This window comes from Chenopodium quinoa, unplaced genomic scaffold, assembly GCF_001683475.1.
Source record: "Chenopodium quinoa cultivar QQ74 unplaced genomic scaffold, ASM168347v1, whole genome shotgun sequence".
Classification (NCBI taxonomy): Eukaryota; Viridiplantae; Streptophyta; class Magnoliopsida; order Caryophyllales; family Amaranthaceae; genus Chenopodium; species Chenopodium quinoa.
The window spans coordinates 991,548-1,003,522 of record NW_018743591.1 but is presented as its reverse complement, the minus strand read 5'-3'; the positions used below and the strand labels follow the sequence as shown (position 1 = coordinate 1,003,522).

At 41.1% G+C, this 11,975-nt stretch overlaps 2 protein-coding genes across 2 annotated transcripts; both read left to right on the top strand.

Moving 5' to 3' along the window:
- Nucleotides 1–4,440: 4,440 nt before the first annotated feature.
- LOC110682686 lies at nucleotides 4,441–5,096 on the top strand. Its single transcript, XM_021859016.1, has 2 exons — nucleotides 4,441–4,756; nucleotides 4,851–5,096. Exons 1-2 carry the CDS (start codon nucleotides 4,451–4,453, stop codon nucleotides 5,022–5,024), a joined length of 480 nt encoding a protein of 159 aa, XP_021714708.1. The 5' UTR covers nucleotides 4,441–4,450; the 3' UTR covers nucleotides 5,025–5,096.
- Nucleotides 5,097–6,678: 1,582 nt separating this feature from the next.
- On the top strand, nucleotides 6,679–10,860 carry LOC110682697. The gene is made up of 6 exons (XM_021859025.1): nucleotides 6,679–6,712; nucleotides 9,469–9,581; nucleotides 9,654–9,720; nucleotides 9,909–10,039; nucleotides 10,123–10,176; nucleotides 10,276–10,860. Exons 1-6 carry the CDS (start codon nucleotides 6,679–6,681, stop codon nucleotides 10,858–10,860), a joined length of 984 nt encoding a protein of 327 aa, XP_021714717.1.
- The last annotated feature ends 1,115 nt before the right edge of the window (nucleotides 10,861–11,975 follow it).

Genomic DNA, 11,975 nt, shown 5'->3' with positions numbered 1-11,975 from the left:
AACATTAAGTCGAAGCATGGGTGGACGGACAGTAGTTTTACTTCCTTGTTGAGCGTGTTAAGTGAGATGTTGCCCGATGGGAATGAAATTCCTAAGTCTTACTATTACGCTAAGAAGCTCATGTGTCCATTTGGTTTGGAGTATAAGAAGATACATGCATGTCCTAATGATTATATTCTTTACCGAAATGAATATGAACAATTAGAGGAGTGTCCAAGATGCAAGAATTCGCGCTACAAGCGCAAGAGTTGCAATGCTGGTACAAAGGGACCTCCTGCTAAGGTGTTGTGGTATCTTCCCATAATTCCAAGGTTTAAGCGTCTGTTCTCTTTACCAAAAGACGCTAAAAACTTGAGGTGGCATACAGAGGGAAGAAAGAAAAACAGAATGCTGAAGCACCCAGCCGACTCCCCGCAATGGAAGAACCTTGATATGAAGTTTGGGGAATTTGGTGATGAAGTCAGAAATTTAAGGCTTGGTTTGTGCACGGACGGGATGAATCCATTTGGCACTCTTAGTACCCAGCACAGCACATGGCCGGTACTTTTAGTGATCTACAATTTGCCTCCTTGGTTGTGCATGAAACGGAAATATGTAATGCTTTCACTCTTGATATCGGGGCCAAGGCAACCTGGAAACGACATAGATGTGTATCTTGCGCTATTGGTTGATGATTTGAGAGAGATGTGGGACGAAGGGGTTTCCGTGTTTAATGCTCATAAGAATGAGATGTTCACATTGCGTGCAACTCTTATGTGGACCATTAATGATTTTCCTGCATATGGCAACTTGTCTGGGTATAAGAATAAAGGGAAAAAGGCATGTCCCATTTGTATTGATGATACGCCAAGCAGACGCCTTGATCATTCTTTCAAACAGGTGTATTTGAGGACAAGAAGGTTGCTCAGGCGCGATCACCCGTACCGTCGGCAGAAAAAGGCTTTCGATGCGACGGTGGAAGAGGGGACTGCTCCTAGGCCACTGACTGGTGAGGAGGTTTACGCTCGGGTTAAGGGTGTACGAACAGTATTTAAGAAATCTGAAAAAGTGGCGGAATCAGTTGCTCTCTTTAAAAAAGAATCAATCTTTTGGTTGCTCCCTTACTGGAAAGAACATGACGTTAGGCACTGTCTTGATGTAATGCATATAGAGAAGAATGTGTGTGACGCTCTTGTGGGAATGCTGATGAATATTCAAAACAAGACAAAGGACGGAAAGGGTGCACGTTTAGATTTGGAAAAGATGGGGGTGCGTCCAGAATTGTGGGTTCAGCAAAGGGTTAGTAAGGGAAAGGAACAGGAAAAGGAAAAAGAAATGGGTTCGAAAAAGGGAAAGGGGAAGAGCAAAGGAAAGGGAAAGGTCGCGGATGCGTTGATGAAGAAAAATGAGGGAAAAGCCAAAGAGGGGAAGACCTATTTACCTCGGGCTTGCTACACATTGTCAAGGGTAGAAAAACGGATGTTTTGTGAATGTCTGTATGGCATTAAGGTTCCATCAGGGTATGCATCTAACATGAAAAGATTTGTATCCTTAAATGGAAAATTGAAGCTGACAAGTATGAAATCCCATGATTGTCAAGTTCTGATGCAAGTTTTTCTACCAATTGCAATACGTGGTATTTTGCCAAAGCACGTGAGGGAAGCTATTACAAGCCTCTGTTCGTTTTTCAATACAATATGTAGCAAAGTGCTTGATCCTTGTACACTTGATGCTTTACAGGCGGATGTGGTTGTGACTTTGTGCAAATTTGAGATGTACTTCCCGCCCTCGTTTTTCGACATAATGGTGCATTTGATTCTTCATTTGGTGCGTGAGAATAAGTTGTGCGGTCCAGTGTTCATGAGGTGGTGCTATCCTTTTGAAAGACACATGGGTACATTGCAAGATAAAGTTAGGAATCGGGTTCACCCGGAAGGAAGTATGATTCAAGGGACCGTGGCCGAGGAGATTGGTAATTTTGTGGCCAACTATGTAGCCGTTGCTAAACCTATTGGTATTCCTACTTCTCGACATGAAGGTAGACTTGATGGTCGAAACGAATGTCACCTGATCGAGAGAAGTTCTTACAAGCACACCTTTATGTGTTGCACCATGTTGCAGATGTTCACCCATATTTAGACGAGCACATGGCTAGTTTGCGTGATGAGTTTCCATCGAAAGGTGAAAGGCACTGATGCAGTTGCACAATAAGAAGTTTGTGAGTTGGTTTCGTGATCGAGTGATGGGTAGAATGGATGAGAGTGTCACAGCTACAGTAAGGTGGCTTGCTTATGGTCCTAGGGATGATGTTCGCTCATTTGAGGGATATGACATAAATGGGTAGACATTTTGGACTGAGCGTCAAGATTTGAAATCTTCCTCGACCCAAAACAGTGGTGTAACGGTTGTGGCATCATCAAGGGAGTTTGCAAGAGCTAAGGATAAATCACCCGTTGATGCAGAGTTGTCATACTACAGTCGAATTCAAGAAATATGGGAGCTTGATTATTGTGACTTCACGATTGCTCTTTTCCGGTGTAAGTGGGTTGATAATATCATGCGTAACGTCAAATTTGATGACTTTACTCTTGTAGATCTTGGCAACCTGAATGATAGTGCGGAACCATTCATCCTTGCATCTCAAGCTAAGCAGGTGTTTTACGTATCTGACCCTGCCGACTCAAAATGGTCTATTGTGCTAGCCGGCAAAAGAAGAATCCTTGGCGTTGAAGATGTCGAGGATGAGGAAGAATATGATGCCTTTGATGACTCGGCACCTTTCACTGTTCCTAGACCTGTTGTGCCAAATGAGATAGACGACCAAGCTAATTACATGAGATCAGACCACGATGAAGGAATATTAGATTGAGGTACTGTATAATTTTTGTTAGTTTGAATTGCAGGCGTAGAAAGAATTAAAAAATCACATTTTAGGTGAAAATGAATGAAAGTGTTGAATTACTTGCCCATTTTTCTTATATTCTTTTAAATGAATAAAGTAACTTGCATCACCATTTTCTATGTTTATTTGTATTATAATTCAGCAATTTATATATGATTATAAGTTTACCTTACAATTCAGCAGCTAATAACGTGTTATGTTTGTAATGACAGGTTTTAACATCTAATGGTGGACGATCAATACCGTGTTCGAGTTGAGGATGTTGAATCTAATGATGATGATTCATCTAATGATGGGGACCAGCTGTATGATGTGAACAAGGAACCTGATTTGGGTGAGCCAGAAGATCAGGCGCAAGATGTATTGGAGAGAATGATAGATAAGTTTGAAATTGCAGCTGAACAAGCGCCTCCAATCGATAATGCCATTATGGAGCCGTTTCGTGAGGATCAAAGTGGAGGGGGGTGCAGGCACCAGCGAAGAAAAAGCAGAGGGGTCCGACGACAGCTTTCAAGAAACCTGTCAGTCCTATGGTCTTGGAATATGACAGGGTAGGGCAACCCTCAAGGTAAATGGCGTCGTCAGTATGCTGGTCAAGTTGGGATTTGTGTGCGCAAAGTCCCCATTACGCTTCGTATGAGCGACGTACCTACAGGCTTGATTGACACGTTTTGGAATGATATCAGGGTAAGTTTTATGGAATCCACATTATCTATAAACAATTTCAATTTATTGTTATGTTATGGGCAAACTAATAATGTTTGTTATTTGCGCTTGCAGAGTCTATTTAACATTCCAAATGAGTACGCCATGCAAAGGGTGTTTGAATCCTTACTTGCAGCAAGATTCAGAAGCTTCAAGTGTAACTTAGTTCGTCGGTTTATCACAAAGAAACTTGTGAGGAAACCAAAGAACAAGAAAGGAGGTGGCAGTGATGATGATGTCATCGATGAAGAGAAACTCCCATGGCAAATATGGCCTAGCATATCGAAGGATGATTGGGAAGCTTTCGTTCTTCAAAAATGTAAAAGAGAAGAAATTGTAAGTTTAAAGAACTCTGATGAAAATTGTGTTGTAATTTATCGTCTTTTTTATTAGAAATGAAACTAACATGTCTTTTTATGTAGGAAATGAGGGAGCAGAATTCCAAGAATGCATTGCAAAAGCAATACCACCATCATATGGGAGCAATGACGTATGATGAATGGAGGGATACGTGGGTGAGTGAAGGAGTATACCCCACTGCGCTTCTAGGGTCCTCCACAGCGCCGTCTAACTCCATGACCAGTACTTTGGTGAGTCGTGCTTGGGATTTCTTTTGCTCTATGCATTCGCGGGACAAGAAAACCGGAAAATGGTCCATCAAGGCTCCGGAAACCAAAGAAATGACAGATAAGCTAGTAAGCAACTATGAACTAGTGAACTACATTATTAATTTGCATGTATATCACTTTATATAAACACTTACCTCATGTTGCCATTTTGTTTTTGCTACAGCTTGAGTACACTGGAGAGCTTGTTGAAGGCAAGCTCGTCCCGACGGTAGTGAAGGACCCCTTCACCTTGGCTATGGGAAAGCCCTACCATCCGGGACGGGTATTAGGTGCTAAGGGGAGCTTGCTAGGATGGGAGAAGGTAATGGGTCCCAAATATACCAAATCTGGAAGATCCCGAGCAAGTGTGAACTCGCCACAGAACTTCGATGCCACAGTGGCATCAATTAAAGAACAAGTGCGCAATGAGATGCGCGAAGAGTTCAATGCATGGGTGAAGCAAATGAATTTGCCGACCTTGCCCTTTTCCTCGACAACACCGGCCGACTCAAGTAGCCACCCACGAAGAGAAGGAGAACAGGAGATAAATGCACGCGAGGAGGTACATGATTAGAATTCAACTCTATAAATTTTGATATGTTGAGTTACGTGGGTGCGGTTCTAATTAATGTTTCACTATCAATACACTATTGCAGATTGGTACTCCTTCACATGCGAACTCAAGGGGGCTTGATACTCCGACACCTCATCACTTTCCTATTCTACAGGTGATTTTTTACTTACTTGTTTGGATAATGATATTGGTTTTTGGATTGTGTTATGAAATGGTGTTTCTTCGCTGTGTTGTGTTGTTGGTGTTGCTTTGTTGATGTGATCTATTGTTGTTGTTTTCTCTTCCTTCTCCTTCTCCTTCTCCTCCTCCTCCTCCTTCTCTTTCTTCTCCTTCTCCTTCTCTTTCTCCTTCTCCTTCTCCTCATTCTCCTCCTACTTCTCCTTCTCCTCGTCCTCCTTCTCTTTCTTCTCCTTCTCCTTCTCTTTCTCCTTCTCCTTCTCATTCTCTTTCTCATTGGGTATCACGCGAGGAGGCTGCAGCTGCACTACAGCAGCTGTGCAGCCTCCTCGCTGTGCACACGCTGACCTTCCCGCCCAGTTTTTTTTTTTTTTTTTTTTTGCACTCGTTTTGGTTTTTTTTTTCTTTTTTTTTGCACCTAAGATACTTAGTTATGAATATTTATGGCTTGAAACAACATAAAAAAAGCAATTTCACAAGTTTTAGGTTCATTTAAAGTGTTTACGGTTCAAAATGGGCAAAATGAGTTCTAACTTGCCCATTTTTCATGATTTTAGCTCAATGCTTGAATTAACTCAAATATTACACCTAAGATACTTAGTTATGAATATTTATGGCTTGAAACAACATAAAAAACGCAATTTCACAAGTTTTAGGTTCATTTAAAGTGTTTACGGTTCAAAATGGGCAAAATGAGTTCTAACTTGCCCATTTTTCATGATTTTAGCTCAATGCTTGAATTAACTCCTATATTACACCTAATATACTTAGTTATGAATATTTATGGCTTGAAACAATATAAAAAAAGCAAATTTAAAAGTTTTAGGTTCATTTAGAGTATTTACGGTTCAACATGGCCTAAATGAGTTCTAACTTGCCCATTTTTCATGATTTTAGCTTAATGCTTGAATTAACTCCTATATTACACCTAAGATACTTAGTTATGAATATTTATGGCTTGAAACAACATAAAAAAACCAATTTCACAAGTTTTAGGTTCATTTAGAGTATTTACGGTTCAAAATGGCCTAAATGAGTTCTAACTTGCCCATTTTTCATGATTTTAGCTCAATGCTTGAATTAACTCCTAGATTACACCTAAGATACTTAGTTATGAATATTTATGGCTTGAAACAATATAAAAAAATCAAATTTACAAGTTTTAGGTTCATTTAGAGTATTTACGGTTCAAAATGGCCTAAATGAGTTCTAACTTGCCCATTTTTCATGATTTTAGCTCAATGCTTGAATTAACTCCTAGATTACACCTAAGATACTTAGTTATGAATATTTATGGCTTGAAACAATATAAAAAAAGCAAATTTACAAGTTTTAGGTTCATTTAGAGTATTTACGGTTCAAAATGGCCTAAATGAGTTCTAACTTGCCCATTTTTCATGATTTTAGCTCAATGCTTGAATTAACTCCTATATTACACCTAAGATACTTAGTTATGAATATTTAAATGAAGTATCTTCCTAATTGGTGCAGGAAGAGACCCATTGTGAACTTCTTCACCCGGGCGAATCATATGATGGACCTTTGAATGTTGTTGCCTATGGTAGTGCACAACCGGCCGAACAAGGTACGGTCCATCTTCGACCTCTTTTGCCTGAGCATTATTCTGTCGGGATCCATTCTGTGGTTCACGGGTTCGAGGACATCTTAATACCTCTGCCCGTGGAGGAGGATGAGTTCACTACACTCTGGGCAGCAAAAGGTAGTTTTGTGCAATGGACATCTTCTTGGATACGGTTGATGAACCAGGTAATTAAGATTTAGATTTCACAATTTAATCTTTTCTTCGCAAGAGTTGGATGGAAATCTTTTCTAACCATTTGTGTGATTTTTCTTATTAGCCATCGAAAAAAAGCCAAACTCCAAAGAAGAGGGTGGAGGGGTCAAAGAACAGGAGTGAACATGGCTCGGTGAGTTGAAAAGCGTCGATGAAGAGCCCTTCACGAGGTTCAACTACGCAAGCTACTCCATTAGTTGAAGACACGGTGCTTCAATCGCTATCTCAGGAGTTAGCTTATTTGCACAACCGTGTTTGCGTGTTGCCTAATGACAGCCCCATCCAAATCTAACTTCCTAAGGAAATGTTCCACTATGATGATGATGCAACAGCATGGCTATTCAAAGAAGATGTGAAGGAATTTCTAAGTGGTGCAATGCTTAACATTTCCCTCATTCAAATATCCATGAGGTAATTCAACCGGTACTCAATTTGTATTATTCAGTTTAGTGGTATTTTTCGTTTGGTTTTTGATTAACATTGTGTTATCATGCATGCAGAGCACTCCAGGAGCAAACATAGGCTAACTATTGATTTGTTTGTCTCGTGTGTAGTTATCATTGGACCCTACTTGTGATTTGTGTTTCCAGTAACACAATCTTCTACTTTGATTCTGCTCGGTTACCTCAAGTAAGAAAGCGCCTCGTGAGGTCCATTACTGCAAAAGTAAGCATCTAGTTTGTTTCACTTCTTGTTATTCATTTTCATATCTTAACTCATATGTATTGATTATACTAGTCAAATTTGAACTTATTACTTTGATTTTTTGTAGTACCATGAAGAAGATAAATCCTCGATCTCCTCGAGGTCCTACATGGAAAGCACCCAAGGTAATTCACCCATGATGTTGTGATTTTCTTACTTTACAATGCTTAAGATGTTGCTTATTTGCTATGCATTTTGATTCATGTGCTTTTTTCCTCATGCTAGTGCGCACAACAGGAAAACGGAGTTGATTGTGGCCTATACGTGATGAGATTCATGTATGACATAGTGATGAGTCATTGTACAGACACATGTCAGCTTGAAGAGGTATGCCATTTTGGTTGAAGTTGCGTCCCAAAACCACTTACTTGCTCTTTTCTTGTAATCTCAAGCATTAGGCACCTATAACTAAGTGATTATGACATGTTTTAACTAGTTATGAGTTCAATAGACAAGAATTATAGAAAATAGGCATCATAGTAGCCAAAATGGCCTTACTTGAGCCATTTTGGTTGAAATTGCGTCCCAAAACCTCTTACTTGCTCTTTTCTTGTAATCTCAAGCATTAGTCACATGTAACTAACCCCAATTATTATTAATTCACTTCTACTAACTCACGTTTTGTGTATTCTTTGCAAGGGGCAAACGGGACAGCCATACACGAGCGAGGAACTCCATGTAATTCGGGAGATGTTGGCGACCTACATCACATTTAATTTGTAAATATCGTGAAACATTTTTGTACTATATCATCTCTTCATCAATCCTAGCCTTAACTCACTAATTATGTACTATACATGAAACATTTTTCTAATTTATATCATCTCTTGCGATTGTTATTATTAATTATTTATGTTTTGTTATTAATAATACTAATTATTGATACTATTATCATAATAATTATTAATATTATTACTATTATAATATTAATAATTATTATTATTATTATTGATATTATAATAATAATAATTATAATTATTATTATTAATATTAATATTATAATATTAATAATATTGCAGCAAAAAAAAAAAAAAACAGGTCAATATTAGTGTAGCCAAAAAAAAAAAAAGGATACAGGTCAATAACCGTTGCCAATATTTTTAAAAAAAAAAAAGCGCGCCATTCTCTTTGGCAACGGTTAACCGTTGCCAACTCAAGCAATTGACAACGGTTAACCGTTGCCAATTATTTTTAAAAACAAAAAAAAAAAAAGGGCGTCATGGTCAATGACAACGGTTAACCGTTTCCAATTGCTTGAGTTGGCAACGGTTTTGAACCGTTGCCAATTATTTTGGGATTTGGCAACCCTCAAATACGCAACGGTTCAAAACCGTTGCCTTTGGGGGGGTTTGAACCGTTGCCAATTTGCTCTTTTCGTGTAGTGGCTGGACTCCGATTTCCCCTGCATCCGGCAGTTCAACAAATCCTCGATGGGTACGAGGTAGGGCTTTGGCAGTTAGCTCCAAATTCTTGGTTCAACATCCTTGGCTATGTAGCCGGATGTGAAATGCATGGGGTGGACCCCAATTTCGAGGCGTTCACCCGTATGAATTATTTAACCCAGACCCCCAAAGCGAGAGGTACCGGCTGGTACCAAATAACAAGCCACAAGGGCTATTTGATAACTAGGGGGAAGGAAAATAAGTGGAAAGATTGGAGAAACACTTTTTTCCTCGTAACCAGTCCCAATAAACTTCTGAACAAGCGATACAACAGGTGGAATAAGGATCCGCCTCTTCTTGTAGGAAGCCCTAGCATGCCGCCTATTCCTCGTCAAGCAAGGGAAGAGATCCTTGACCGAGGACTCTTCAAAGTAGAGATTAGGGCCAACTCTACTACCAGGGTACGGGAGTAGGTGCCTTTGAACTGCGTCCCCAAATTTAAATGGTTTTACGACGAGTATTTTTAAGCTGCCTGTGGCCTAAGCAGTCGGGCCCCCAGAGGTAGCCGGCCCCTTATGCTTCTATATGCATCATTTGATTTATTTTAAGCTTTTCTAACTCTTTGATATGCCTATTTGCAGCCAAAGCTATGGACCATATTTCCGCATCCAAGAAGGCGGCCGCCCTTCTGCGGACCTCCATTATGAGCCTTAAGCGGCCATCATCTGATTCTCCTGCCAAGGAGGCGCCCAATGTGAGTTCTGATCTTTCGAGTTTTTCCTTGAAATCCTCTTTTTGCCAGTATTAACTTTCTGTGTTTTTGCAGGCGGGCTCATCCAAATCCTCTTCCTCCCAGCACCCGGACACAAAGGTTCGGAAACAGACAGCTGGGAGTACGTCTGGCCCCTCCAGGAAGCAGGCAGTTGAAAAACAGTCGCGCACCCCCACAAAGTGGGGATAAAGGGGCGCAAGTCCCAAGGGACAGCCGGCCTCCAAGAGGTATAACCGGCTCCCTCCGCCCTTGTTTAATTTCTTTCTTCGATATTTTTCTTTTGTTCTAACTTTTTGTTTCTAAATACAGGTGGCCATCAAGAACCAGACTTGGTCCAAATGGCCAAGTCTATGGTGAAAGCCATCCCTCTAGAGGAGAGGGATGCGTTCAGGGGAGTCGGAACCCTTGACCTTGACGGAATCATGGGTCTCCTCTCCGCGGTAGACTTAGCATTTTTGAAATGTTGAGTGACTTTGCCTGCCGCCTATTTTTTGCAAATCTGACGCCTGTTGTTCTTTTTCAGACTATGCTTCGTGTACACGGCCTCCGTAGGCCAATTAGTGCCAAAAACAAAGAGGTAAAAGCTGCCAAAGCCATGGCCGCCTCTGACTTTGACAAGGCAATGTTTCAAATTGCCCAAAATGAACTTTTGACAACTGATATTCTTTATTATCAGGCGGCTGCCACTTCGGAGATCAAAGACGAGTTGGAGGCGGCTAAAAAACAGAACCAAGAGCTGGAGAAGACGGTTAAAAGCCTCCGGGACATATTGCAGCCACTTAAGAATATTGCCCATAAAGCTGAAGGTCTCCAGAAGTCTTTAGATAAGGTTAAGGAGCGCTTAGAGAAGCAGGAGGCTGCCATCACTCAAGAGCTTAAGGCCAAGGCTGAGACCGAGAAGCTGGCTTTAGCTCAGGCCATGATGGAGGACTCAGCCAATATTATGAAGATGACCTGGTCGACCCTCTTCCCAAAATCTGACTATGCCCAATGGGATTCCAAGTTCACCGCCTATACTGAAGAGTACAATAGAAAAATCATGCAGCAGGCGGTTGAAGAGGATGAAAGAGAGGAGGAGGCGGCCAGCTCCAGCGCAGACGAGGAGGAAGAGGAGATGGCAGACCAGCCAACGGAGGCGGATGCTTCTAAGGATACTGCCCCTGAAAACGAGCCAAACAAAGAGGATGCCTTGAAGGATCAAGCGCCCATAATTAAGCTCGATCAGCCGGCAGTTGAGATCGAAGCCCCTCCTAATTTTTAGATCTTTTTATTCTTCAAACTTTTCACCGGCCTGTGTGCCGTTTGTTCTTGTATCATCTTTACCCGGCCAGAGGGCCAGGGTTTATGACTATTTTGCCGGTTTTTATGGTCGGCTGTTAATATTAATTTGGCGACTATTCGGTCATCTTTGATCAATGATTCTCCATCTTGTTTATGCTTATTTTGTCAAGTATAGAGGATCCTTGATATCCGCTTGAATGCTACACCGACTGTATTAGCTTGTTATTTGTTTGTCTTGAAATGATAAAATTTTGATAAAATTTTTGCGATGTATAGTAGGCTAGGATGGAGGTTTATCAGGTGCCGACTACTCATGGTGCCGACTGCTTATGCCCCTGGGCGACTTGTTGTCTTTGTTCCAAAATTGACGACTAGTCGGCCATGAACCCAGTCGGACCCCAACGCATTTTCAATACATTAGGTCTTCTAACCTTTGCTTTGTAAATTAATATTTATGGGCCGCCTTATTAGTCGTAGTGGCTTGGTGCCGATTAGTTCAACTATATTAAGCTTGCCTTAACTTAGGTCGGATTCTTTGTTTGGGCGTTACCTAGGTGGTTGGACGCCTGTTTTCTGTTTTGATTTCTTTACCAAGTTTGAAGGGAGCAGGCTGCTTGTTATCGAGCCGCCTATTTGAATTAATTGTGTCTATGGATATAACCACATGTAATTCTAGTTTGATCAAGTAGGAATAGTGTTCTAGGGCCCCTGTTTGCCAAAAAACAGTCGACTCTCGAACTTTTTGGTTCCATACCTGGGGGAACGACTGGTTACCCACGCGGGTTTACCAAACGCCGCCTCTTTTGTTTGAGTAGTAGAGTAACCAGGCGACGGAGGCCGGATGGTCCCCTTGATTCGTCAAGTGTTGCTTGGCTATTTACTCAAAGGGTGTTCACCTAGTAGGAGTATTGGTTTGAGAGTTCCTGTTTGCCAAAAAACAGTCGACTCTCGAACTTTTTAGATTCCATACTAAGTATGAGAGAGTGAGCATGAGTTAACCTTGGGTTTACTCAGTCGCCGTCACTCCTTCTTGAGTAGTAGAGGTACCAAGCGGCGGAGGCCGGCTGATCCCCTTGATTCGCCAATTTTTGTTGG

Excerpts from the sequence above, each read along its gene's own strand:
- LOC110682686 (XM_021859016.1), top strand. The coding sequence starts at position 4,451 with ATGGGAAAGCCCTACCATCCGGGACGGGTATTAGGTGCTAAGGGGAGC. Across the intron at positions 4,757-4,850 it reads AGATAAATGCACGCGAGGAG|ATTGGTACTCCTTCACATGC; the intron begins GTACATGATTAG and ends ACACTATTGCAG.
- LOC110682697 (XM_021859025.1), top strand. The coding sequence starts at position 6,679 with ATGGACATCTTCTTGGATACGGTTGATGAACCAG. Across the intron at positions 6,713-9,468 it reads GGATACGGTTGATGAACCAG|CCAAAGCTATGGACCATATT; the intron begins GTAATTAAGATT and ends GCCTATTTGCAG. Across the intron at positions 10,177-10,275 it reads TTAGTGCCAAAAACAAAGAG|GCGGCTGCCACTTCGGAGAT; the intron begins GTAAAAGCTGCC and ends CTTTATTATCAG.